General features: G+C 48.2%; 1 protein-coding gene and 1 long non-coding RNA gene across 3 annotated transcripts in view; both read left to right on the top strand.

Annotated features, from left to right (window-relative positions):
• LOC309392436 overlaps window positions 1-26,865 on the top strand; it is a 198,426-nt gene that overhangs the window by 73,128 nt on the left and 98,433 nt on the right. The window lies entirely within an intron of this gene.
• The window catches only part of CLCN2 (chloride voltage-gated channel 2), a 144,199-nt gene that overhangs the window by 25,366 nt on the left and 91,968 nt on the right, over window positions 1-26,865 (top strand). For both annotated transcript variants that reach the window (XM_081953625.1, XM_081953624.1), the window contains exon 2: window positions 17,278-17,434. In XM_081953625.1, the coding sequence (XP_081809751.1) occupies window positions 17,278-17,434 (157 nt within the window). The remainder of the gene's footprint in view (window positions 1-17,277; window positions 17,435-26,865) is intronic.

The following is a 26,865-nucleotide window of genomic DNA, read 5'->3' as shown; positions in this document are numbered from 1 at the left end:
CCAACCCCCTGCCTAGGCAGGAAACCCTATACCGTTTCAGACAAATGGCTATCCAACATCTTCTTAAAGACTTCCAGTGTTGGGGCATTCACAACTTCTGGAGGCAACTTCTGTTCCACTGATTAATTGTTCTCACTGTCAGGAAGTTTCTCCTCAGTTCTAAGTTGCTTCTCTCCTTGATTAGTTTCCACCCATTGCTTCTTGTTCTACCCTCAGGTACCTTGGAGAACAGTTTGACTCCCTCTTCTTTGTGGCAACCCCTGAGATATTGGAACACTGCTATCATGTCTCCCCTGGTCCTTCTTTTCATTAAACTAGACATACCCAGTTCCTGCAACCGTTCTTCATATGTTTTGGCCTCCAGCCCCCTGATCTTGTATGCATAGTTCGGACTGCTTGTGCACATTTTTAACATTTAGCTTTTTATTAGTTTATCCAAGTATAAAATACAGAGAGAAAAAAGGCATGAAAAAGTAAGAAGGGATGGAGGGAAAAAGTAGGGATATAGTGTAACCGGGGGGGGGGGGGGTGTAAGAAAAAAAGTCCCTGACTTCTGATTCTTGTGCACATTTTGAGTGCTCACAAATAGGGTTAAGCCATGGTGAGCCACGGTGGCGCAGTGGTTAGAGTGCAGTACTGCAGGCTACTTCTGCTGCCTGCCGGCTGCCAGCAGTTTGGCAGTTCGAATCTCACCAGGCTCAAGGTTGACTCAGCTTTCCATCCTTCCAAGGTGGGTAAAACAAAGACCCAGATTGTTGGGGGCAAATAGGCTGACTCTGTAAACCGCTTAGAGAAGGCTGTAAAGCACTGTAAATAAGTGCCATTGCTAAACCCTTTTGTCCTTGTGAAAAGCCTTCTAGTCACATCTGTTACTCTGCTCATCTGTTACTCTGCTCATCTATTACTCTGCTGGGATGCCAGGAACGGTGGATTCACCCATAGCTTGCATTCACACAACTTGTGCAGCGTGGCCACTGAATGAAGCTTTGGTCCGTTGAATCTGAAGCACAGACTAAGCAACGTGTCTAAATTTTAGCAAGTTGAAGATGGGGGGACTTCAACTCCCAGAATTCCCTAGCCAGCCATGCTGCCTGGGGCCTTCTGAGAGTTGAAGTCCACTCATCTTAAAATCCCTGGGGTTGAGAATCATGGCGAGACTGTCGGTCAGTGATGGCGAAACCTTTCGAGACCGGCTGCCCAAACTGCAACCCCAAACCCACGTGTTTATCGCAAAGTGCCAACATGGCAATTTAACCGCAATACTGAGGTTTTATTACCTAAAATAATGATAAACAAGGCAGAGTTCAGCTAATCGTTCCAAGAAAAACGTGATAAATGCACTTTTATGTTCCTTCATTTTTTTCCTGCTTTTGAAATATTACGTTTAGCAACAGTAAAAAAGAAAAACTTTTGTAATATCATTTCTCTTTCCCTCCCTCTCTTTCTCTCTCCCCCCTCTCTTTCCCTCCCTCCCTCTCCCTCTCCCTCTCCCTCTTTCTCCCTCAATCTCTCTCTTTCTCTCTCTTCTTTCCCTCTCTCCCTTTCCCCTCTTTCTCTCTCTTTCCATCCCTCCCTCCAGCTCTCCCTCTCTCTCTTCTCCCCCCTGTTTCTCTCCCTTCCTCCCTTTCTTTCTCTCTCTCTTTCCGTCCCTCCCTCCCTCTCTCTGTTTCTCTCTCTCTTCTCTCCCCCTCTTTCTTTCCCCTCTTTCTTTCCATCCCCCCTCCCTCTCTCTCTTTCCCCTCTTTCTTTCCCCTCTTTCTCTCTCTTTCCGCCCCTCCGTCTCTCCCTCTCTGTTTCTCTCCCTTCCTCCCTCTCTTTCTCTCTCTCTTTCTGTCCCTCCCTCTCTCTTTCCCTCCCTCCCCCTCTCCCTCTCTTTCCCTCCCCCTCTCTCTTTCTCTCCCTCTTTCTCTCTTTCCCTCCCCCTCTCTCTTTCTCTCCCTCTCTTTCTCTCTCTATCTCTCTCCCCTCTTTCCCTCCCTTCCCCCTCTCTCTTTCTCTCTCTACTCTTCCCCTCTCTCTTCCCCACTCTTTCTCTCTCTCTCTTTCCTTTCCTCCCCCCTCTCTCTTTGCCTACTCTTCCTGTTTCTCTATCTCTTTCCCTCCTTCCCTCTATCTCTCTGTTTCTCTCTTTCCCTCTCGGGAAGGGGGGGGGGAGGAGAAGGAACCTCTGAACTCATGCTGGGTGGTGGGAATCCAGCATCTGGAGGCCAAGGAGCCCAGGAGCAGCACGTTCACGCTCAGCTGGTTAGCGGAAAGCCGAAGGCCAGTTGGATGGCCAGGAGGCGGGGCATCCCAACACCTGCAGCTCTGCAGAAAGCAGCTGACATCTGGGAGGCGAGAGTTAGCCCACAACGATACAGGGTCACATTCGTGTCGTAATGGGCTCCTGGAGGAGGACGGGACCCCATCTCCCCCGTTGCGCTAAATTTCAATGTGCTGCGCAAGGGGCCGGCCCTGGAGGCCGCAACAGCAAATGCACCGCGACAAAGGCGGAATGCTGTTTCATGCATTGCTTTTTTAAGTCCTGCAAATGATGGCAGGAAACTCGACAGAGAAACACGATAGAGCTGGGCTGGGGCAACGGCGCGCGTGCCCACAGAGAGGGCTCTTGAGTGCCATCTCTGGCAAGCATGCCATAGGTTTGCCACATGGGCTATAGGTAGTCCTCGGATTAGGACTGCAGTTGAGCCCAGGTTTCTGTTGCTAAGTGAGTCATTTGTTAAGTCAGCTTTGCCCCATCTTACAACCGTTCTTGGCACAGTTGTTAAGTGAGTCCCTGCAGTTGTTAAGTTAGTGACAGAGTTGTTAAGTGAATCTGGCGTCCCCATTGAGTTTGCTGGTCAGAAAGATCACAAAAAGGGGATCGCGTGAGCCCCCTGCAACCGTCATAAATATGAAGTTGCCAAGCGTCTGAATTTTGATCCGGTGACCTTGGGGATGCCGCAACCGTTGTAAGTGTGAAAAATGGTCGTAAGTCACTTTTTTGTAACTTCGAACGATCTCTAAATGATGTGTTTGTAAGTCAAGGGTTAGCTGTATTAAAGACTGTCAACCCTTTGAAGTAACCTAAATCAGGAAATAAACACCACAAGTATCCCAGGAATGCTACTTTATTGTTAGAGGGGATAATAACCGAAGTCTTGAAACCTAACCAAACAACGTCAAAGTGGAGCTATTGAGAGTTTTACTCTTAAAAGTTTCCAGTTTTTCAAAACTGAGCTCATCCCCTTAATGGTTCCTATCTTCTCCACATTCCTTCGCAATTCCACACTCCCCTCCTTAAAAATTGTGAAAAAGAATAGAATAGGAAAGAAAAGAAAGTAAAGAATAGAATAGGAGTAGAGAATGAAACAGAATAGAATAGAATAAGAAGTAGAGGATAGGATAAGATAGGATCTTCAGGGCTCTCCAAATTTGGCAACTTTTAAGACTTGTGGACTTCAACTCCCAGAATTCCTCAGTCGGCTGGGGAATTCTAGGAGTTGTAGTTCCTAAGTCTTCAGGGGTCTCCAACCTTGGCATCTTTAAGACTTGTGTGTCAGGGTTCCAAGTAATAATCCCATAAGCAAGCAAAACTTTGAGGCAGGTAAATTCCTCAACAAATGGCTTTATTGGAAATATCATATTGGCACGGATCTGGTGACCTCACTCCTCCTTCCATGGTCCAGCTGTAAGAATGCCCTTGGTTCTCAAGAGAAAGTATTTTATTTTGGCTACACAACCCTCCTCTATCTCTAATCCCCCCTCCCTTTCCCTCAGCTCCAACGTGGCAATACTGAAGCTCCAATATGGCTCCGGTCACGTCAGCTTCAGGGTTGACCTTGCGGACTTCAGCTCCCAGAATTCCACAGCCGGCTGGGGAATTCTAGGAGTTGTAGTCCACAAGTCATAAAGTTGCCAAGACTCCTGTGCTACGTAACGATCGGAGGCACAGCTCGGGCCTGCTCTCATTTACTACATCCCCCTGGTTTCCTCCCATCTGTGTAGTATTTTTATGGGAAATCTGCCTGGAACATGGAAAGTTTGAGAGTCTGCAAACAAACGAAGGATTGGGGGAGATCAAGTATTTCTAACCAGCAGGGACTCCTGGTCTGTTTGGATTAACCTTGACAAGCTGCTGTTGTTCCTAGGCCGTGGTTGGGGCTGCTTAAAACAGCGCAGGGCAGAGATTTATTGGATCAATTCAGCGTGACTCAGATTTCTGCCCTGGATTCCTTTGCACCCGGTGGCCTTGGACACACAGACAAGTGGGCCAGGAAGCTTAGAGGGGGCTGTTCACCCCTTTCCCCAACTGTGGGTTTGCTTACAGGTAGCCCTCCACTTCAAGGGTAGGTTCTGGCCAGCTTTACTGCCGGTTTGCTCGCGTGCGTGCTTTGCGCGCTGCGCACACATGTGCAGTCCAATTAAAATTGTTCAGTGCATGCACAGAACTCAAAAACAAGATGACGGCGACCAGGGAGCTGGTTTGGGGGCGCCTGGGTCGCTGTTGGTTCTAGCAACCCAGGCCACCATGCCACTACCGGTTTAGCTGAACCGGGCCGAACCGGTAGGAACTCACCTCTGCTCAACTTACAACTATTTGTTTAGTGACTAACGTTACAATGGCACCGGGGAAAAAGTGACTTATGACCAGGGGTGGGTTCCTGCCGGTTCTAACCTCTTCTATAGAAGAGGTTCCACAAATTTACAGTGCCATTTAGAACCGGTTCCACCTCCCCCCCCCCGCCCGTCCCACATCATCAAGATGAAGAGCGAGAGGAGGAATTCTGGGAGTTGAAGTCCACAAGTCTTAAAGCTGTCAAGTTTGAACACCCCTGGGCTTTTTTTCCCTAAAGGGTTAGGGGTGGAAGGCTCTTGTAACTTGGCAGCTTTAAGACTTGTACACTTCAATGCCAGAGTTCCTGAGCCAACATGAATGGAGGAGGAATTCTGGGAGTTGAAGTCCACAAGCCTTAACGCTGTAAAGTTTGAACACCCCTGGGGTTTTTTTTTCTAAAGGGTTAGGGGTGCAAGGGTCATGTAACTTGATAGCTTTAAGACTTGCATACTTCAATGCCAGAGTTCCTGAGCCAACATTTTGGTTGCTAAGCAAGAGCGTTGTTAAGTGAGTTTCACCACGTTTTACAAGTTGGCCACACCCACCCAGTCACATGACTGCCAAGCCACTCCCACTCAGCCACATGGCCGGCAAGCCACTCCCACAAAGCAGGCCACACCTACAGAAGAGGTTCTAAAACATTTTGAAACCCACCACTGCTTATGACCGTTTTTCACACTTACCACTCAGAGGTGGGTTCCAACTGGTTCGGACTGGTTTGGCCGAGTAGGTAGTAACTCGGCCTGCCACACCCCCTAACCGGTCCTATCCTGTTTTTTTGCTTCTGCGCATGTGTAGAAGCAATTTTTTTCGTACTGCGCATGTTGCGGCAGCACGCATCAAGCGTGCACAAAGCGCGTCCCTGAGCGAACTGGCAGTAGCGGCAGCCAGAAACCACCCCTGTGACCCTCATGGTTGCATGATCAAAATTAGGACGCTTGGCAATTGGCATGTATTTACGGTGGTTACAGCGTCCTGCGGTTTAATGGGATCAGCATCTGCGACTTTCCCAACCGCGGACTCCGTTCTACCCTCAACTTTTAAAATGGGCTTACGGATCCTGGCCCGGTGAGTTTTCCACCAAGGGGCCCAAGTGTCCATTACGGAATCTTCCAATCTTAAATCAGGGGTGTTGCTCACTTGAAGACTTGTGGACTTCAACTCCCAGAATTCTCCAGCCAACATGGCTGGATGGGGGATTCTGGGAGTTGAAGTCCATAGGACTTCAAGTCGCCATGTTAGGACAACCCTGGCCGAAATCTGATTCCCCTATGCACCCGCACTCACACCCAGGCCCTCACACACATCCCCACACCTGACATGTAAGTCTGCATTCAGCTTCGAAGGAGGAGACCCTGCGTTAGATGTACTCCACACTTTCTCCTTAGGCAGAAGGCCAGCCTGCCCCCCCCACTTGCTCTCCCCCCCAACCATGCTGCTTTCTCCACTGTGGTCAGCAATTCCCACATTCTACCTTGGCTGTGTTGTTTCAAGCCGTTGGTGCTGGAAAAGAAGCAAACGGCTTCGTTGCAAAGGCCAGCGGGGCCGTTGAAATCAAAGGTGCACCCTGAGGAGGGCACCGATCGTTGTGGGGCGAGAAGGGAAATGAAAAACGCCGGAATCAGCAGAGATCTGGGTTCCTGGATCTCACAACAGAGAGCACAGGCACGGATGGGGCGGGCATCTCAGATTGGCTTTTAAGGAGAAACTGGACAGACATTTGTCTGGAATGTCATTGGGCCATGATGGCAAACCTATGGCATGCAGTTCCCTCTCTGTGGGCACGCCAGCTGTTGCTTCAGGCCCAGCTCCAACCGAGCATGTGTGCACGTCTCCTGTCAGCCTGCTGGTCTTTGGGTCTCTGCCGCACATGTGTGGGGTGAGGGCGGAGCGCATATGGGGGCACGGGGTGCATGCACTGGAAGGGGCACTTGCATTGCTTTTGGGGGGCTTGCGCAGTGCCCCCGCGCCCCATTTTGGCTTCCAGGTTGGTGCAGGAGGCCTTCCAACAGAGTTCTAGGCTGCATCAACAGAGGGATAGAATCAAGATCAGATGAAGTGTTAATACCACTTTATAATGCCTTGGTAAGGCCACACTTGGAATACGGCATTCAGTTTTGGTCACCACGATGTAGAAAAGATGTGGAGACTCTAGAAAGAGTGTAGAGAAGAGCAACAAAGATGATTAGGGGACTGGAGGCTAAAACATATGAAGAACAGTTGCAGGAACTGGGTATGTCTAGTTTAATGCAAAGAAGGACTAGGGGAGATGTGATAGCATTGTTCCAATATCTCAGGGGTTGCCACAAAGAAGAGGGAGTCAAGCTATTCTCCAAAGCACCTGAGGGTAGAACAAGAAACAATGAGTGGAAACTAATCAAGGAGAGAAGCAACTTAGAACTGAGGAGAAACTTCCTGACAGTTAGAACAATTAATCAGTGGAACAGAAATTGCCTCTAGAAGTTGTGAATGCCCCAACACTGGAAGTCTTTAAGAAGATGTTGGATAGCCATTTGCCTGAAACGGTATAAGGTTTCCTGCCTAGGCAGGGGGTTGGACTAGAAGACATCCAAGGTCCCTTCCAACTCTGCTATTGTATTGTATTGGCAGGGTGAAAATGGCCTCCGGAGGCCCTCCCGGAGGCTGGAAACATGCTCTGTTTTTGGCACCAGGAGGCTTCAGGAGGAACCTCCGGAGCCCGGGAGAAGCCATTTTCGCCCTCCCAGAGGCTCGAAGAAAGTCTCCGGAGCTGGGGAGGGCGAAAAACATGACTTCTAGGAGGGTGAAAATGGCCTCCCCTGGGCTCCGTAAGTTCCTCCGGAGGCGAGAAACATGCCCATTTTTGAACTTCTGGAAGTCCTGTTTTTCACCCTTCCCAGGTTCCGGAGGTTTTCCTTGCGCCTCCGGGAGGGCGAAAATGGGCTTCAGAGGCCCTCCCTGAAGCCTCCTGGTGCTAAAAATGGAGCGTGGGGGGGGCACCCCTGTGCGCATGCCTCTCGCATGCATGGCAGGCCTGATTTGCGCGCATACACGGTGGAGCTGTGCGGTCGATGGCTTGCGTGCCTGCACACAGATTGAAGATGAGAGGACTTGTATCCTAGGAGGAAGAAAGAAGCAGTAAAAGAATACAGAATGGGGAAGGAAGACAAAAGACCCCAAATGAGCTTGCCTTCCCAAGCTATTAGAAGTAGATTGAAAATAAAAGATTGTCGACTGCTGGATAAATCATGAGGCTTGCAACACCCTGGCACGCAGGATTTCTGAAAAGACAACCTCTGTTTCGGGCTCCGATCCGTCTTCTGCCCTGGGTGAAGGACTCGGTGTCCTGGCAAAGCAGTCAGCACAAATTAAGGGAAACATGACCTTTGTTAGATTAGCAAAACAGGCAAGAGGCAGGAAAGGGAAGGGAAGAGAAGGAAAGAGGGAGAGGAGAAAGGAAAGGAAAGTGGGGGAAGGAAGGAAGGAAGGAAGGAAGGAAGGAAGGAAGGAAGGAAGGAAGGGAGAAACAGAAGGGAGAGAGGGAAGGAAGGAAGGAAGGAAGGAAAAGAGACAGAGGAGGTATGGACTCAGAGAGGGAGGGGTGGACAGAAGGAAGGAAAAGAGACAGAGAGAGGAGGGAGGGAGAAAAGAAGGAAAGAAGGAAGGAAGAAAAAGAGCCATAGAAAGCAGGAAGGGAGAGAGGGACAGAAGGAAGGAAGGAAAAGAGACAGAGAAGGGAGGGACGGACGGACGGAAGGAAGGAAAAGAAACAGAGGGGAGGGAGGAAGGAAAAAAGGAAGGAAGGAAAAGAGACAGAGAAGGGAGGGACGGACGGACGGAAGGAAGGAAAAGAAACAGAGGGGAGGGAGGAAGGAAAAAAGGAAGGAAGGAAAAGAGACAGAGAAGGGAGGGAGGAAAGAAGGAAAGGAAGGAAGAAAAAGAGACAGAGAAGGGAGAGACGGAGGGACGGAAGGAAAGGAAGGAAAAGAGACAGAGAAGGGAAGAGAGGAAAGAAGGAAAAGAAAAAAGGGAGGGAAGAAAAAAGAAAGAAAGAAAGAGACTCCACCTAGACAGCTTGAGGGTATTTCCAGGGTAATGAAAGTGGTATTTTCCCAGGATAAAAAAAACGGTGTCGGGAGGGAATTCAAAAGTTTGCAGAAATACAAAATCTCGTGGAATGTCTCCAGAAGGCCAGGGGTGTGCGTAGGAGAAGAGTGGCCTGATGAGGACACGGCTTTGTGACGAATGTTGAGGCCTGCTAGGACATTGGCCATAGGCATTGAGTTCTCTAAAACAAGGACTACAAACTGCAAGCTTTGGCTGCAAGGACATCTCAGAGCTCAAAATCCAGGGAATTCCTCCTTCCCTTCCCTTCCCTCTCTTTCTTTTCCTTTTCCTTTCCTCCCCTCCATCTTTCATTCCTTCCTTCTTTCTTCCTCCTTCCCTTGCCATAGGTTCCTGCACGCTGTAGGTTTGCCATCGTGGCTGTACAGTAACTGAGTTATTGAATTAAAACGATTTGGGGCTCAATTGTAGTCATAAGGGCTACCTCTACGGGCTATTTTGATGCTTGCTCTGACATACAGAATGCTAGTTAAATGGGTCGGAAGGAATCCTGGAGGGCATCCAGTCCAGCCCCCTACTAAGGCTGGGGCCATGATACAGGAGGCAGTTTTGGCACCCTTGTCCAGAATAGCCTCTTTTCGACGCTGTGTGGGTGCTCGCAGGCTGGCCTGAACTGACCCAATGAGCTGGTGCATTTCTGGCTGAGGGAAGCATTGTATGGGAGAACAATGGCTATAGATCAGCCCAACACCCGCTTAATCTGTCTTGCATTGTTGGGCTTCTCCACCGCTGGGGGGGGGGGGAGTGTTTGCTTAGCCTTGAGGAGACCTGTGCTCCAGCGATCGACTTTTGTAGATAGAGGGAGCTGAACAAAAGTAAATTTCCCCTTTCCCCCCTATTGCGTTTCATTTTTTTCTTTTGCCATCTGCCTTAATCAAGTTTCCAGTCCTTTTGCCCTTGTGAAAAGTATGCCAGCAACGAAGCATTGCACTCAGAATAGAGCTGGAAGGGACCTTGGAGGTCTTCTAGTCCAACCCCTTGCTCAAGCAAGAGACCCTATATCCGGCATGGTGAACCTATGGCACGCGTGCTCAAAGTGGCACGCGAAGCCATTTCTCCTGCCACAGGCACCCTTGCCTGTTTCTCTTCTGGGTTTCTGGGGCTCATGCGCGCATGACAACCAGCTGTCGTTCGCGTGCATTGCAGTGCCGAAAACCGCTGTGCGCATGCGTGTCAGAACCTAGAAGTTTGGCTTTTCTGGAGCACGGTCCTTTCAGGCGCTCGGCAGTGCCAAGAACCGGCCTGCGCATGTGCACCAGCCAGCTGATTGTCAGGTGTGTATGTGTGCTAGATCATGGAAGTTCAGCTTTTTTGGAGCATGGCCCTGACGAGCATGCACCTGTGTGATGTTTCTGTGCAAACGTTTTGGCACTTGGTGCCGAAAAGGATTGCCATCACTGCCCTATAAGGTTTCAGACGATGGTTGTAAAGTCTCTTCTTAAAAACCTCCAGTGATGGAGACCCACAACTTCTTCTTTTTTTTAAAACAAAGTTTTATTGGTTTTTTGAGACCCACAACTTCTGAAGGCAGTTTCTGTTCCACTGGTGAATTGTTTACTTGGACTTCAGTAAGGCATTTGATAAGGTAGATCATAACCTACTACTAGATAAAGTAGTAGAATGTAGGTTGGACAGCATCATCACCAGATGGATTCGTAACTGGCTGACCAACCGCACTCAACGTGTAGTCCTCAATGGAACTGCATCTACATGGAGGGAGGTATGCAGTGGAGTACCCCAAGGCTCTGTTTTAGTACTCTTCAACATCTTCATCAATGATTTGGATGAGGGAATAAATGGGGAAGTCGTCAAATGTGCAGATGACACCAAGCTGGCAGGAATAGCCAACACTCCAGAGGATAGGCTTAAGATACCGAAGGATCTTGACAAACTTGAACATTGGGCACTATCTAATAAAATGAAATTCAGTGGTGACAAGAGTAAGGTTCTACATTTAGGCAACAAAAACAAAATGCACAGGTACAGTATAGGTGGTACCTTGCTCGATAGTAGTAACTGTGAGAGGGATCTTGGAGTCCTAGTGGACAACCATTTAAATATGAGCCAGCTGTGTGCAGCAGCTGCCAAAAAAGCCAACACAGTTCTAGGCTGCATCAACAGAGGGAGAGAATCAAGATCACGTGAAGTGTTAATACCACTTTATAATCCTTTGGTAAGGCCAAACTTGGAATACGGCATTCAGTTTAGTCGCCACGATGTAGAAAAGATGTGGAGACTCTAGAAAGAGTTCAGAGAAGAGCAACAAAGAGGATTAGGGGACTGGAGACTAAAACATACAGGAACTGGGTATGTCTAGTTTAATGAAAAGAAGGACCAGAGGAGACACGATAGCAGTGGTCCAATATCTCAGGGGTTGCCACAAAGAAGAGGGAGACAAGCTATTCTCCAAGGCACCTGAGGGTAGAACAAGAAGCAATGGGTGGAAACTAATCAAGGAGAGAAGCAACTTAGAACTGAGGAGAAACTTCCTGACAGTTAGAACAATGAATCAGTGGAACAGCTTGCCTCCAGAAGTTGTGAATGCCCCAACACTGGAAGTCTTTAAGAGGATGTTGGATAGCTATTTGTCTGAAGTGGTATAGGGTTTCCTGCCTAGGCAGGGGGTTGGACTAGAAGACCTCCAAGGTCCCTTCCAACTCTGCTATTGTTTTGTGTTGTATCTTTGTGGCAGACCCTTAAATACTGGAAGACTGCTATCATGTCCTCTCTGGTCCTTCTTTTCTCTAGACTGGCCAACCGCAAATCTTGCAACCATTTTTCATACGTTTTTGTCCCCAGATCTTTTAGTCGTCTTAGTTCTTCTCTGCACTTTTTCCAAAGTCAAAGGAAAAGGATGGTCTTCCTTCTTTTTTTAAAAAAAAAACACTGGGGGGAAGAAATATTTATGATTCTCTTTGGCCAAAATATTAAAAGTTTGGATCTTGATTTTATTACAACTGGATCACTTTCTACACTGCTGCATTGAAGGAGCATTTTTGTATCTCGATTGGTATTTATTGTATTAATGAAAGCATAAGTGCAATCACACACACACACACATACACACACACACACACACACAGGTTTTACTCACAAACTAAGCGAAGCTAAAATGAGGGTGTGTAGTTTGTGATCTGACATATACACTCCCTCAATCCACCAATTTATTTATACATTGTGCGTTGCCTGGGTATTTATTTATCCTAATCCTCTATTAGACAGAAAAAAAGAATGAGTTATATCTATAGTGTCAAATCAATTCCCCTTACCAGAGGGAGCCCCCTTGTGGAGTACTGTGAATCCGTTACCATGGCAACTCCACTGTGCTGTACAGTAGAAGACATTTTAAGGCACAACAGGCTCTATCTTAATAGAACTTGAATCCAAAATGCACACTATCACAAGTACTGTGATTTGACACTATAGATATAATTCATTCCTTTTCATTTCAGCAGCCCAGACGTTCCAGAGTTATGCTGGAGCACACAGACACAGACACACCCTGAGTGATGTTAGGGGTATCTTACCCCCACCACAATATTTTTTTTCCAGAGTGTTAAGTCATCTGTGTACCACATTTGGTCAAAATTGCTCAAGGTATTCCATAGTTATGCTGGAACACACCGAGCAGATCTTCTAATCCAGCTCCCTGCACAAGTAGGAAACCCTATGTCTGGGATGGCGAACCTATGACAGGCGTGCCACAGGTGGCACACGGAGCCATTTGTCAGGGTACGCAAGGCCAGCTGACTTTAGCCTTTTTTGAGGCCATTTTTTCCCTCCCCAGGCTCCAGAGGATTTATAGGAGCCTGGGGAGGGCGAAAACAGCCTCCCCCGCTCCCCGGAGGCCCTCCGGAGGCTTCAGAAGCTTCCTTGAAGCCTCCGGAGTGCAAAAAACCATCCCTACAGGCAAACCGGAAGTTCGGGAACGGACTTCCGGTTTGCTCATGGGATCGTTTTTCGTCCTTGGGAACCTTCAGGGAGGGCCTGGGGGGGGGAGGGGGAGGCTGTTTTCACCCTCCTGAGGCTCCTATAAATCCTCTGGAGCCTGGGGACGGCGAAAAAAGCATGCAAAAAATGGGGGGGTCGTGCTAATCATCCGTGTATGCGCGCTGGGGGTCATGCATTGCATTATGGGTGCAGCACGTCCACGCCCCCCCCTGCATCCCCCCCACTTTTGGCACGCGAGCCAAAAAAGGTTCGCCATCGCTGCCCTATGTCATTTCAGACCAGTGGCCGCCCAGTCTCTTCTTAAAAGCTTCCAGTGATGGAGTCCTCACAACTTCTGGAGGCAACTTCTGTTCCATTCATTATTATGAAATTTCTCCTTCCTTTTCGGTTGGATCTCCCCTTGATAGGTTTCCCTCCCCTATTTCTACTCCTGACCCTCAGGTGTTTTGAAGATTTATGTTGACGCCTTGTTCTTTGTGGCAGCCCCTCTAATCTTGGAAGACTGCTATCATGTCATCCTGTAGTTCTCCTTTTCACTCGACTTAGCTATACTGCAGATGACAGAAATATAGTTGCTTCTGCCTTTTTGGTTTTTCAATTAAAATGTTTTTCAATTAAAATGTATTTAATGAATCAATGGAATGACTTGCCTCCAGAAGTTGTGAATGCTATAACACTGGAGGTTTTAAAGAAGAGATTAGATAAACCATTTGTCAGGCTACGAGGGCGATTTTAGGATTGGCTTCAAAAAGATATAAATAGAAAGAGAAAGGAATAGAAAGAGAAAGGAAATAAATATCTCAGACGACACAATATTTAGATTAGGGGGAGGTGAAATAAGAGAATATTGAAATGTAAATATACAAGCGGAAAAATGGCATAAGGGGAACTCATATTAGAAATAAACAGAGAAAATTATTTGTATGGAAAGATAAAGTTGGGATTGCTGAAACGCCACCCCGAGAACTCATCAGAGAAAGTAAATAAGCAGGGGCAACAACGGAGAGGAGGAGGGATGAGGAGGGGAAGGAAGAAAGGGTAAAGGGGAATGAAGAGTGGAAGAGAGGGTAAGAAAGAGGAGAAGGGAGGAGGAGAGGGGAAAGAGAGGGGAAGAAGAAAGAAGGAAGGAGAGGAGGAAGGAAGAAGGTAGAGAAGGGAGTTGAGAAGATGGAAGGAGTAAGGTTGTTGCAAAATAAGATGGGGTGGCAAGAAAGTGACCCAAACTGTATTATATATGGGTGTGTAAAAATGAGTATAGCGATTATGATGAATAGACAAATGTTAAAGAGCAATTTTAAGAATGCATGTCTAGGAATGAATTTGAAATGGAAAAATAAAAAACTTTACACACACAAAAAAGATAACCATTTGTCTGAAGTGGTGTAGGGTTTCCTGCCTGAGCAGGGGGGTTGGACTAGAAGACCTCCAAGGTCCCTTCCAGCTCTGTTATTCTATTTTATTCTGAGCCACAAACGGGTCCTTTAAAAAAAAAACACCTCTAAACGTGAATAGAATTCAAGGGATGTACATATTGATAGCACAAACAACAATCTAGCACAGATGTAGAAGAAGAACATTGTCAAAGAAAGAGAGAGAAAATCCAAAGCAATATATCTACCGTACTTTTCTACAGTAACCTTTTGTGCACATCTCCTCAATTCCAGACCCTTGGTGGGAGGTGGGGAGGGGCTGACACTGAACGGTTCCCCTCCCTCTGAACTCACCTACGTCCCAAAACACTTTCTCCCTACCGTTGCTTAAAGTTGGCTGGCGAATACCTGAATGCCAGTCGATCAATCAAGAAGAATTAAGGGTCGGGGGCTAGTTTGCTGCCAGAAGAGTGGGTCAGAAAATGGTCCCTGGTACGGAGAGCCCCAAATGCTTGCCTTTCCATGTGACCCTTTGCTTCCTCTCTGGGTTTAAGATAAGGTGATAGTTAAGGATCTGCTAGCATTTCCTGGTAGATCACAGCAGAAGCAGACAACCTCATTCTCATGTATTGAGGTTTATTGTGAAGCCCCATAAACAGAACCTTGCCAGTCTGAAAAGTGCAGTTCTATCCATCCATCCAATTCATATTGCTACCAATAAAGGAGCATATTTGTAGCGCAGGGTTGAAGTGAGCAGTCCTTGTTGCTCTCGGAGCTTGCTTCTTTCTTTGCAGGCATTTTTTCATGACGCTCACTAGATAACATCATCAGCGCTAGCAATCGGTGGGCTTTACTCACAGTTTGTTATATATATATAGATATAAATAACAAAACTCCGAGGCAGATAGATTCCTCGAAGAATAGCTTTAATGGATATATTGTATTGGCACAGATCTGGTAAAAACCAGCTCTGGAGGTCCCTGCGGTTTTCACCTAATTAAAAGTACTGTATTATTCGGAGTATAAGACGCACCAATGTTTTGAAGAAGCAAATTAAAAAAAAAAGTTTTTGCACTCTGCAAATGTCCCAAAAATGGCTCGTTTTTTGCGAAAATGAGCCTGTTTTTTTTTTTTTTCAAAAAAAGTGCATGGATAGCCTTTAGGAGGCTTATAGAGTGCTGTTGGGGGGGGGGGGGATTTAGCAAAAAACAGGCCATTTTTTGCTCGTTTCTTCCCTCCCCAGCCCCCAGGAAGCCTCCTAAAGGCAATGCACGGCCATTTTGGTGAAGGGGCCGGGGTTTCAGGAGGCAAAAATGCTGTATTCAGTGTATAAGATGCACCCAGATTTTCAGCCTCTTTTTTGAGGGAAAAAGGTGCGTCTTATACTCCCAAAAATACAGTAAATGTTTCTCACTTTCTCAACACAGTCAAATGGTCCAATCACAGTGCTGCCTGGTTGCCTGGTGGCATCACACCACCTTCCTCTGCCAAGGTTTGAGAATGTTCTTGGTTCTCAAGAGAAAGCATTTTGTTTTGGCTACAAAATCCCAGCTATCTCAAATCCCCCTTCCCTATCCCTCAGCTCCAGTGTGGCAACACGGAAGCTTCCAAGATGGCCTCGGTCAGGTCAGCTTCAGTGTTGACACTCGCTCCTTAGTAGCCCTGATGATGTTCCCTAGTTTGGGTCATGAAACGTCTGCAGGAAACCAAGCAGTCTCAGAAAGCACGAAGGGCCCCTCAATTTGTATCGCTGCCCATCTCAAACATGGGATTCTCTCTGCTCATTTGTGGCTGGAAGGGCATCGTAGGAACGCTACTCCTGTGTTCACACAATGCATTTAACCTACTTACAGAATTCACCCTCTTTTGGATTTGCACGGCATATCAAAACATCAGCTGAGCAAACAGGCTGGTTATGCGTGACCCGCCGAGCCTCAGATCCAGTACACCAGGTTGTGCGCGTTGTGGGATTGCAGCCCACATCGTTTTGAGTTTCTAGGGCAGGGGTGTCAAACTCCATTTCATTGAGGGCTGCATCAGGGTTGTGTTTGACTTTGGGGGGGGGGGAGAAGGTTGGGCGTGGCCAGCTCGACATCATTACTGTGTTTCCTTGAAAATAAAACAGGGTCTTATTTTCTTTTGACCCCCAAAATAAGAGCTTGGCCTTATTATTTTTGAGGTGCAGGCGGCCCCTTAACAGCGGCCCATGGATCAGCTGATCCAGAGAGGGCCGGAGGTTCTGCTTCTATTTCTAGCACACTCTTGCCAGCCCTAAGTGTCGCTGGGCCTGCCGCTGTTTTGGCAGGCGCCACTAAGAGAAGGGGCGCGGTAGCTAGGGCTTGCGGCTTCTGTGAGGCCATTCCGTATGGATGGCAGGTGCATGTGGGGTGTGTGGGGCATGTTCCCCCCCTTCCCCCCCCAGGAAATGGCGGGGACCAGTTGTGCAGGTGTTTAAATATTTTAGGGGAGGGCTTATTTTAGCTCATGCCTCAACAGCCCGGTTAGGCTTATTATCCAGGGAGGTCTTATTTGGGGGGGAGGGGAAACAGAGTATAAGACGCACTGGAGTATAAGACACACCAAGGTTTTGAAGAGGCAAATTAAAAAAAAAGTTTTTGCACTCTGCAAACCTCCCAAAAACGGCCTTTCTCAACACAGTCAAATGGTCCAATCACAGTGCTGCCTGGTTGCCTGGTGGCATCACACCACCTTCCTCTGTCAAGGTTTGAGAATGTCCTTGGTTCCCAAGAGAAAGCATTTTGTTTTGGCTACAAAACTGACGGGGGGGTTAAAATTGAGCAAAAACCCAGCCATTTTTTGCTCATTTCTGCCCTCCCCAGCCCCCAGGAGCACCCTGAAAGCTTCCTAGAGGCTATATACGGCCATTTTGGTGAAGGGGGCGGGGTTTCAGGAGGCGGGGTTTCGGGGGTGCCTGTGGCGGCCTGAGCACTCTGCCAGTGAAAATGGGCTCTGGAGCTCCATTTTCCTGGCAGAGGCACCATGGGCCGGTTCTTTGCTGTTCCAGGGCAGCCCTGTGGCCAGATCTAAGCACCCCGGGGGCCAGATTCAGCCCCTGGGCCTTGCATTTGACACCCCCTAGGGGAAAGAGGCAGACTTCTGGGCTCGCATCTCCTTATAGGGTCCCAATGTCAGGTTCAAATTCGCTCTGGATCTCTGCATGAAGGTAGACCAAGCCATCTTCTCTTGGCCTCCCTGGCAGCACCCTTGACCCACTGCTTTCTCTTTTCTCCCCAGATGTATGGACGCTACACCCAGGACCTGGGAGCATTTGCCAAGGATGAAGCGGCTCGTGTCCGGCTGCAGGAGGAGCGCTGGAAATGTTCCCCGAAAGAGCGGCTGCGTCACTCTGAGTTTCTGGAGTACGACCACGGTCGCTGTGCCTGTTGCCGTAGTAAGTAGCTTGTTCTGGGCTGAGCATGCCCGTGCCAGGCCTATACCCTGTGCATTTGTATCTACTACAGTCTGTTATGGCCCACCAGTGGCCAACAGAGTTTGGGGAGGAACCTGGGCCAGTCCTGGAGTCTGGGGAAGGCTCTGATGAGGGCTCTGTGTCGGAGGCAGAGATGGGGCCAGGGCCGTATGCCAGTTATCAGCTGCCTTCGGAGTCAGACATCAGTGAGGCAGACAAACAGCTGGAGCCTGTTCCCAGTGTACACATGCGCAGAGTTACCAGACAAAAGGAACAGCTAAGGAACAAGGGTCGACTTGGGAGTAAGGCCACATGAGGACAGTAAATGGCCCCTCCCATATGGAATAAAAGAGGAGCGAAAGGGGAGTGGAATTTGCAGGAGACAATTAGTTCATTCCTGCATTCTTGCCAAGTATTGCGTCTGAAAGATATCGCCTTGGCCGCTCTCCAAGGTCAGCAATTGTGAATTACCTTGAAAGACTGTCGGAGAGGAAAGACTGGAGAGGAATTTGCTGTCAATTAAATAAATTGTTTTTTTGGGATGAGGACTCGACTTCATGCTGCTGGGAAATCCTAGGTCAGAACAGAGCTGTGGTGGCGAAGTGGTTACAATGCAGTACTGCAGGCTACTTTTGCCGGCTGCCGGCTGCAATTCGATAGTTCGATTCTGACCAGCTCATGGTTGACTCAGCCTTCCATCCTTCTGAAGTTGATAAAATGAGGACCCAGATTGTTGGGGGAAAATATGCTGAATCTAAGAGGGCTGTAAAGCACTGTGAAGTGGTATATAAGTCTAAGGGATATTGCTAAGGGCAATAACAGGGGGATTGAATCAAGATCACGTGAGGTACTAGTCTCTAAAGGCCTTAGTAAGACCACACCTAGAATACAGTGTCCAGTTTTGGTCACCACACTATAAATAAGATGTTGAAACTCTGGAAAGAGTGCAGAGAAAAGCAGCCAAGATGATTAGGGGCATTGGTGGGATTCATTTTTTTTTACTACTGGTTCTGTGGACGTGGCTTGGTGGGCATGACTCATTAAGAGGAAGGATAGTGTAAAATCCCCATTTCCTCCCGATCAGTTGGGACTCGGGAGGCAGAGAATAGATGGGGGCGGGGCCAGTCAGAGGTGGTATTTCCCAGTTCTCTGAACTACTCAAAATTTCTGCTACCGATTCTCCAGAACTGATCAGAATCTGCTCAATGCCAACTCTGATTAGGGAACTGGAGGCTAAAACATACGATGAACAGTTGCAGGAACTGGGCATGGCTAGTCCAGTGAAGAGAAGGACCAGGGGAGACATCATAGCAGTGTTCCAATATTAGAGGGGCTGCCACAGAGAGGAGGGGGTCAAGCTATTCTCCAAAGCTCCCAAAGGCCAGACAAGGAATAATGGATGGAAACTGATGAAGGAGAGATTCAGCCTACAAACAAGGAGAAATTTTCCTACCCTGAGGACAATCAACCCCTGGAACAGAATTTGCCTTCGGAAGTTGTGGGAGCTTCATCACTGGAGGCTTTCAAGAAGAGATTGGACTGCCATCTGTCAGAAATGGTGCAGGGTCATGGGCGGGGTTGGGGGAAGGTTGGACTAGATGACCTATAAGGTCCCTTCCAACTCTATTGTTCTCTGGGAAAGGATACTGCAAAATCCCCATTCCCTCCCCACTCCAGAGGGAAGGATATTGCAAAATCCCCTTTCCCTCCCCACTCCAGAGGGAAGGATATTGCAAAATCCCCACTCCCTCCCCACTCCAGGGGAAGGATACTGCAAAATCTCCATTCCTTCCCCACTCCAGAGGGAAGGATATTGTAAAATCTACATTCCTTCCCCAATCCAGAGGGAAGGATACTGCAAAATCCCCATTCCCTCCCCACTCCAGGGGAAGGATACTGCAAAATCCCCATTCCTTCCCCACTCCAGAGGGAAAGATACTGCAAAATCCCCTTTCCCTCCCCACTCCAGGGGAAGGATACTGCAAAATCTCCATTCCTTCCCCACTCCAGAGGGAAGGATATTGTAAAATCTCCATTCCTTCCCCACTCCAGAGGGAAGGATATTGCAAAATCCCCATTCCCTCCCCACCCCAGGGGAAGGATACTGCAAAATCTCCATTCCTTCCCCACTCCAGAGGGAAGGATATTGTAAAATATCCATTCCTTCCCCAATCCAGAGGGAAGGATACTGCAAAATCCCCATTCCTTCCCCACTCCAGAGGGAAGGATATTGTAAAATATCCATTCCTTCCCCAATCCAGAGGGAAGGATACTGCAAAATCCCCATTCCTTCCCCACTCCAGAGGGAAGGATACTGCAAAATCCCCATTCCCTCCCCATTCCAGGGGAAGGATACTGCAAAATCTCCATTCCTTCCCCACTCCAGAGGGAAGGATATTGTAAAATCTACATTCCTTCTCCACTCCAGGGGAAGGATACTGCAAAATCCCCATTCCTTCCCCACTCCAGAGGGAAGGATACTGCAAAATCCCCATTCCCTCCCCATTCCAGGGGAAGGATACTGCAAAATCTCCATTCCTTCCCCACTCCAGAGGGAAGGATACTGCAAAATCCCCTTTCCCTCCCCACTCCAGGGGAAGGATACTGCAAAATCTCCATTCCTTCCCCACTCCAGAGGGAAGGATATTGTAAAATCTCCATTCCTTCCCCACTCCAGAGGGAAGGATATTGCAAAATCCCCATTCCCTCCCCACTCCAGGGGAAGGATACTGCAAAATCTCCATTCCTTCCCCACTCCAGAGGGAAGGATATTGTAAAATCTACATTCCTTCCCCAATCCAGAGGGAAGGATACTGCAAAATCCCCATTCCTTCCCCACTCCAGAGGGAAGGATACTGCAAAATCCCCATTCCCTCCCCATTCCAGGGGAAGGATACTGCAAAATCTCCATTCCTTCCCCACTCCAGAGGGAAGGATACTGCAAAATCCCCTTTCCCTCCCCACTCCAGGGGAAGGATACTGCAAAATCTCCATTCCTTCCCCACTCCAGAGGGAAGGATACTGCAAAATCTCCATTCCTACCCCACTCCAGAGGGAAGGATACTGCAAAATCCCCTTTCCCTCCCCACTCCAGAGGGAAGGATACTGCAAAATCCCCTTTCCCTCCCCACTCCAGAGGGAAGGATACTGCAAAATCTCCATTCCTTCCCCACTCCAGAGGGAAGGATACTGCAAAATCTCCATTCCTTCCCCACTCCAGGGGAAGGATACTGCAAAATCTCCATTCCTTCCCCACTCCAGAGGGAAGGATACTGCAAAATCTCCATTCCTACCCCACTCCAGAGGGAAGGATACTGCAAAATCCCCTTTCCCTCCCCACTCCAGAGGGAAGGATACTGCAAAATCTCCATTCCTTCCCCACTCCAGGGGAAGGATACTGCAAAATCCCCTTTCCCTCCCCACTCCAGAGGGAAGGATATTGCAAAATCCCCTTTCCCTCCCCACTCCAGAGGGAAGGATACTGCAAAATCCCCATTCCTTCCCCACTCCAGAGGGAAGGATATTGCAAAATCCCCTTTCCCTCCCCACTCCAGGGGAAGGATATTGCAAAATCCCCTTTCCCTCCCCACTCCAGGGGAAGGATACTGCAAAATCCCCTTTCCCTCCCCACTCCAGAGGGAAGGATACTGCAAAATCCCCATTCCCTCCCCACTCCAGAGGGAAGGATACTGCAAAATCCCCATTCCTTCCCCACTCCAGAGGGAAGGATACTGCAAAATCCCCATTCCCTCCCCACTCCAGAGGGAAGGATACTGCAAAATCTCCATTCCCTCCCCACTCCAGAGGGAAGGATACTGCAAAATCCCCATTCCTTCCCCACTCCAGAGGGAAGGATACTGCAAAATCCCCATTCCCTCCCCGCTCCAGAGGGAAGGATACTGTAAAATCTCCATTCCCTCCCCACTCCAGAGGGAAGGATACTGCAAAATCCCCATTCCCTCCCCGCTCCAGAGGGAAGGATACTGCAGAATCTCCATTCCCTCCCCACTCCAGAGGGAAGGATACTGCAAAATCTCCATTCCCTCCCCACTCCAGAGGGAAGGATACTGCAAAATCTCCATTCCCTCCCCACTCCAGAGGGAAGGATACTGCAAAATCCCCTTTCCCTCCCCACTCCAGAGGGAAGGATACTGCAAAATCCCCATTCCTTCCCCACTCCGGAGGGAAGGATACTGCAAAATCCCCATTCCTTCCCCACTCCAGAGGGAAGGATACTGCAAAATCCCCATTCCCTCCCCACTCCAGAGGGAAGGATACTGCAAAATCTCCATTCCTTCCCCACTCCAGGGGAAGGATACTGCAAAATCCCCATTCCTTCCCCACTCCAGGAGAAGGATACTGCAAAATCTCCATTCCTTCCCCACTCCAGAGGGAAGGATACTGCAAAATCTCCATTCTCTCCCCACTCCAGAGGGAAGGATACTGCAAAATCTCCATTCCTTCCCCACTCCAGAGGGAAGGATACTGCAAAATCTCCATTCCTTCCCCACTCCAGAGGGAAGGATACTGTAAAATCTCCATTCCCTCCCCACTCCAGGGGAAGGATACTGCAAAATCCCCTTTCCCTCCCCACTCCAGAGGGAAGGATACTGCAAAATCTCCATTCCTTCCCCACTCCAGGGGAAGGATACTGCAAAATCTCCATTCCTTCCCCACTCCAGAGGGAAGGATACTGCAAAATCCCCATTCCCTCCACACTCCAGGGGAAGGATACTATAAAATCTCCATTCCTCCCCCACTCCAGGGGAAGGATACTGCAAAATCTCCATTCCTTCCCCACTCCAGAGGGAAGGATACTGCAAAATCCCCATTCCCTCCCCACTCCAGAGGGAAGGATACTGCAAAATCCCCTTTCCCTCCCCACTCCAGAGGGAAGGATACTGCAAAATCTCCATTCCCTCCCCACTCCAGGGGAAGGATAGTGCAAAATCCCCATTCCCTCCCCACTCCAGGGGAAGGATAGTGCAAAATCCCCATTCCCTCCCCACTCCAGGGGAAGGATACTGCAAAATCCCCATTCCCTCCCCACTCCAGAGGGAAGGATACTGCAAAATCCCCATTCCCTCCCCACTCCAGAGGGAAGGATACTGCAATATCCCCATTCCCTCCCCACTCCAGAGGGAAGGATACTGCAAAATCCCCTTTCCCTCCCCACTCCAGGGGAAGGATACTGCAAAATCCCCATTCCCTCCCCACTCCAGAGGGAAGGATACTGCAAAATCCCCATTCCTTCCCCACTCCAGGGGAAGGATAGTGCAAAATCCCCATTCCCTCCCCACTCCAGGGGAAGGATACTGCAAAATCCCCATTCCCTCCCCACTCCAGAGGGAAGGATACTGCAAAATCCCCATTCCCTCCCCACTCCAGAGGGAAGGATACTGCAAAATCCCCATTCCCTCCCCACTCCAGGGGAAGGATAGTGCAAAATCCCCATTCCCTCCCCACTCCAGGGGAAGGATAGTGCAAAATCCCCATTCCCTCCCCACTCCAGAGGGAAGGATACTGCAAAATCCCCATTCCCTCCCCACTCCAGAGGGAAGGATACTGCAAAATCCCCATTCCCTCCCCGCTCCAGAGGGAAGGATACTGCAAAATCTCCATTCCCTCCCCACTCCAGAGGGAAGGATACTGCAAAATCTCCATTCCCTCCCCACTCCAGAGGAAGGATACTGCAAAATCCCCATTCCCTCCTCACTCCAGAGGGAAGGATACTGCAAAATCTCCATTCCCTCCCCACTCCAGAGGGAAGGATATTGTAAAATCTCCATTCCTTCCCCACTCCAGGGGGAAGGATACTGCAAAATCCCCATTCCTTCCCCACTCCAGAGGGAAGGATACTGCAAAATCCCCATTCCCTCCCCACTCCAGGGGGAAGGATACTGCAAAATCCCCATTCCCTCCCCACTCCAGAGGGAAGGATATTGTAAAATCTCCATTCCCTCCCCACTCCAGAGGGAAGGATATTGGAAAATATCCATTCCTTCCCCACTCCAGAGGGAAGGATACTGCAAAATCTCCATTCCCTCCCCACTCCAGAGGAAGGATACTGCAAAATCCCCATTCCCTCCTCACTCCAGAGGGAAGGATACTGCAAAATCCCCATTCCCTCCCCACTCCAGGGGAAGGATAGTGCAAAATCCCCATTCCCTCCCCACTCCAGAGGGAAGGATACTGCAAAATCCCCATTCCCTCCCCACTCCAGGGGAAGGATAGTGCAAAATCCCCATTCCCTCCCCACTCCAGGGGAAGGATAGTGCAAAATCCCCATTCCCTCCCCACTCCAGAGGGAAGGATACTGCAAAATCCCCATTCCCTCCCCACTCCAGAGGGAAGGATACTGCAAAATCCCCATTCCCTCCCCACTCCAGGGGAAGGATAGTGCAAAATCCCCATTCCCTCCCCACTCCAGGGGAAGGATACTGCAAAATCCCCATTCCCTCCCCACTCCAGGGGAAGGATACTGCAAAATCCCCATTCCCTCCCCACTCCAGAGGGAAGGATACTGCAAAATCCCCATTCCCTCCCCACTCCAGAGGGAAGGATACTGCAAAATCCCCATTCCCTCCCCACTCCAGGGGAAGGATAGTGCAAAATCCCCATTCCCTCCCCACTCCAGAGGGAAGGATACTGCAAAATCCCCATTCCCTCCCCACTCCAGAGGGAAGGATACTGCAAAATCCCCATTCCCTCCCCACTCCAGGGGAAGGATAGTGCAAAATCCCCATTCCCTCCCCACTCCAGGGGAAGGATTCTGTAAAATCTCCATTCCCTCCCCATTCTGGGGCCAGCCAGAGGTGTTATTTGCTGGTTCTTTGAACTACTCAAACTATCGGTTCTCCAGAATCTGTCAGAACCTGCTGGATTTCACCCCTGGGTTGATCCCTCCTTGATAGGTTTCCATCCATTACTTCTTGTCTGGCCTTCCAGTGCTTTGGAAAATAGATTGACTCCCTCTACTTCAGGGGTGTGAAACTCAAGGCCCACGGGCTAGATCCGGCCTGCAGGGTGTTTAGATCTGGCCCCCGGGGCCGCCCTGGAAACAATAAAGGACTGGCCCACTGAGCCTCTGCCAGTGAAAACAGAACTCGGGAGGACCCTCCAGGGCTCTGTTTTCACCCACAATGGCCTCCTGCAGCCCTCTGCCAGCAAAAACAGGCCCCGGGGCTAGCAAAACAAAGTAAAAGCAAAAGAAAAGGAGAAATGTTTCCCCTTTTGCATTTGAGCATCCAAGAAGGTACAGGAAAGAAGAAAGGGAAAGAGGAAAGAAAAAGAAAAAGAAGGAAGGATGGGAAGAGAAGGAAGGAAAAAGGAGGAAAGAGAAGAAAGGAAAAAGAAGGAAAGAGAAGGAAAAAGAAGGAAAGGGGAAGAGAAGGAAGGAAAAAAGAAGGAAAGAAAAGGAAGGAAAAAGAAGGAAAGGAAAGAAAGAAAAAAGGAGGAAAGGGGAAGAGAAGGAAGGAAAAAGAAGGAAAGAAAAGGAAGGAAAAAGAAGGAAAGGAAAGAAAGAAAAAAGGAGGAAAGGGGAAGAGAAGGAAGGAAAAAAGAAGGAAAGAAAAGGAAGGAAAAAGAAGGAAAGAGAAGGAAAAAGAAGGAAAGGGGAAGAGAAGGAAGGAAAAAAGAAGGAAAGAAAAGGAAGGAAAAAGAAGGAAAGGAAAGAAAGAAAAAGGAGGAAAGGGGAAGAGAAGGAAGGAAAAAGAAGGAAGGAAAAAGAAGGAAAGAGGGGAAGAGAAGGAAGGAAAAAGAAGGAAAGAGAAGAAAGGAAAAAGAAGGAAAGAGAAGGAAGGAAAAAGAAGGAAAGAGAAGGAAGGAAAAAGAAGGAAAGAGAAGGAAGGAAAAAGAAGGAAAGAGGGGAAGAGAAGGAAGGAAAAAGAAGGAAAGAGAAGCAAGGAAAAAGAAGGAAAGAGAAGGAAGGAAAAAGAAGGAAAGAGAAGAAAGGAAAAAGAAGGAAAGAGAAGGAAGGAAAAAGAAGGAAAGAGAAGGAAGGAAAAAGAAGGAAAGAGGGGAAGAGAAGGAAGGAAAAAGAAGGAAAGAGAAGAAAGGAAAAAGAAGGAAAGAGAAGGAAGGAAAAAGAAGGAAAGAGAAGGAAGGAAAAAGAAGGAAAGAGAAGGAAGGAAAAAGAAGGAAAGAGGGGAAGAGAAGGAAGGAAAAAGAAGGAAAGAAGAAAGGAAAAAGAAGGAAAGAGAAGGAAGGAAAAAGAAGGAAAGAGAAGAAAGGAAAAAGAAGGAAAGAGAAGGAAGGAAAAAGAAGGAAAGAGAAGGAAGGAAAAAGAAGGAAAGAGGGGAAGAGAAGGAAGGAAAAAGAAGGAAAGAGAAGAAAGGAAAAAGAAGGAAAGAGAAGGAAGGAAAAAGAAGGAAAGAGAAGAAAGGAAAAAGAAGGAAAGAGAAGGAAGGAAAAAGAAGGAAGGAAAAAGAAGGAAAGAGGGGAAGAGAAGGAAGGAAAAAGAAGGAAAGAGAAGAAAGGAAAAAGAAGGAAGGAAAAAGAAGGAAGGAAAAAGAAGGAAAGAGGGGAAGAGAAGGAAGGAAAAAGAAGGAAAGAGAAGAAAGGAAAAAGAAGGAAAGAGAAGGAAGGAAAAAAGAAGGAAAGAAAAGGAAGGAAAAAGAAGGAAAGGAAAGAAAGAAAAAGGAGGAAAGGGGAAGAGAAGGAAGGAAAAAAGAAGGAAAGAAAAGGAAGGAAAAAGAAGGAAAGGAAAGAAAGAAAAAGGAGGAAAGGGGAAGAGAAGGAAGGAAAAAGAAGGAAAGAGAAGGAAGGAAAAAGAAGGAAAGAGGGGAAGAGAAGGAAGGAAAAAGAAGGAAAGAGAAGAAAGGAAAAAGAAGGAAAGAGAAGGAAGGAAAAAGAAGGAAGGAAAAAGAAGGAAAGAGGGGAAGAGAAGGAAGGAAAAAGAAGGAAAGAGAAGAAAGGAAAAAGAAGGAAGGAAAAAGAAGGAAGGAAAAAGAAGGAAAGAGGGGAAGAGAAGGAAGGAAAAAGAAGGAAAGAGAAGAAAGGAAAAAGAAGGAAAGAGAAGGAAGGAAAAAGAAGGAAGGAAAAAGAAGGAAAGAGGGGAAGAGAAGGAAGGAAAAAGAAGGAAAGAGAAGAAAGGAAAAAAGGAAGGAAAAAGAAGGAAGGAAAAAGAAGGAAAGAGGGGAAGAGAAGGAAGGAAAAAGAAGGAAAGAGAAGAAAGGAAAAAGAAGGAAAGAGAAGGAAGGAAAAAAGAAGGAAAGAAAAGGAAGGAAAAAGAAGGAAAGGAAAGAAAGAAAAAGGAGGAAAGGGGAAAGAAGAAAGAAAAAAGGAAAGAGAAGGAAGGAAAAAGAAGGAAAGAGAAGAAAGGAAAAAGAAGGAAAGAGAAGGAAGGAAAAAAGGAAAGAGGAAGAGAAGGAAGGAAAAAGAAGGAAAGAGAAGAAAGGAAAAAAAGAAAGGGA

The sequence above is a fragment of the Natrix helvetica genome, assembly GCF_964273705.1.
Source record: "Natrix helvetica genome assembly, chromosome: 5".
Classification (NCBI taxonomy): Eukaryota; Metazoa; Chordata; class Lepidosauria; order Squamata; family Natricidae; genus Natrix; species Natrix helvetica.
Note: the sequence above shows the minus strand (reverse complement) of the source record. Positions and strands in the feature narration are given on the sequence as shown.